The 996-nt window shown below is 43.1% G+C and overlaps 3 protein-coding genes across 3 annotated transcripts in view; 1 reads left to right on the top strand and 2 right to left on the bottom strand.

Moving 5' to 3' along the window:
• The window catches only part of LOC105455429 (histone H2A-like), an 11,154-nt gene that overhangs the window by 3,499 nt on the left and 6,659 nt on the right, over positions 1-996 (bottom strand). The window lies entirely within an intron of this gene.
• The window catches only part of LOC105455422 (nuclear pore complex protein Nup155), a 14,654-nt gene that overhangs the window by 8,746 nt on the left and 4,912 nt on the right, over positions 1-996 (top strand). The gene's annotated exons all lie outside the window — the stretch shown is intronic.
• Positions 112-723, bottom strand: LOC105455404 (histone H2A-like). The gene has a single exon (XM_011698706.1). It carries the CDS (start codon positions 569-571, stop codon positions 170-172), a length of 402 nt encoding a protein of 133 aa, XP_011697008.1. The 5' UTR covers positions 572-723; the 3' UTR covers positions 112-169.

Here is a 996-nt window from a genome sequence, read left to right as displayed (position 1 = left end):
ACTTTATATGGGCGACACGTATAAAAAATGCAATTTTTAATTGCTTATATCTCAGTATTGAGATGGTCAATCTCATTCTAATTGCACAAGCGTGTCAACGACTTCTAATATAACATATAGTTTCAATTTCAAGAAATTCTCAATATTTTGATTTTGCGAGTGTACTACCTTAATGCGCATTACGTAAGAAACGGAACGCACCCGGAATGTTCTTCTTCTTCGGTAACAGCACCGCCTGAATGTTGGGCAGTATACCACCTTGAGCGATGGTGACGCCCATTATCAGCTTGTTCAGCTCCTCGTCATCACGGATGGCGAATTGCAGGTGTCTCGGAATGATTCTCGTCTTCTTGTTATTGCGAGCCTCGTTGCCGGCCAACTCCAACACTTCGGCGGCGAGGTACTCCAACACGCCGGCCAGGTATACCGGAGCACCGGCACCTATGCGCTCGGCATAATTTCCGTTCCGGAGCAATCGATGGATACGACCCACGGGAAATTGCAATTCGGCTCGGTCGGAGCGCCCCTTCGCCTTATCCTTAATCTTGCCTCCTTTACCACGTCCGGACATCTTGACTTGAGCAGAGGAAGCCTTTGTGCGAACCGTACGAGAGCAGAATCAGGGGGTCCAAACTCCTTGGATTTTAATGGTGACGGAAGTCTGATTAGTTCACCACTACCGAGACCTTTGACTATATCTTTGACTATATAATCATGGACCGCTAGTTGCCCCGTCCCACCACCCCTCTCACCAATAAGGTTATGTATCCAACATGAAGTTGGCTTTAGCCCCGCCCCGTGTGGCAAATTGCGGGAAATTTAAAGGATATCAGAAGGATGTAAGAATTAGATGGGTGGTTGTTAATAAATATTATAACAAAATATAAAGAATAATTAATGTATATAGATATAAATTTTTATTGTCCTTGAAATATTGTCATTTTAGTATTATTATGTCTTACAAATGTATTGTGTTGCAATTTGGTTTGTATATTT

The sequence above is a fragment of the Wasmannia auropunctata genome, unplaced genomic scaffold (genome assembly GCF_000956235.1).
Source record: "Wasmannia auropunctata unplaced genomic scaffold, wasmannia.A_1.0 LD336106.1, whole genome shotgun sequence".
Taxonomy (NCBI): Eukaryota; Metazoa; Arthropoda; class Insecta; order Hymenoptera; family Formicidae; genus Wasmannia; species Wasmannia auropunctata.
Note: the sequence above shows the minus strand (reverse complement) of the source record. Positions and strands in the feature narration are given on the sequence as shown.

Coding starts and splice junctions, on each gene's coding strand:
- LOC105455404 (XM_011698706.1), bottom strand. CDS start 571: ATGTCCGGACGTGGTAAAGGAGGCAAGATTAAGGATAAGGCGAAGGGG.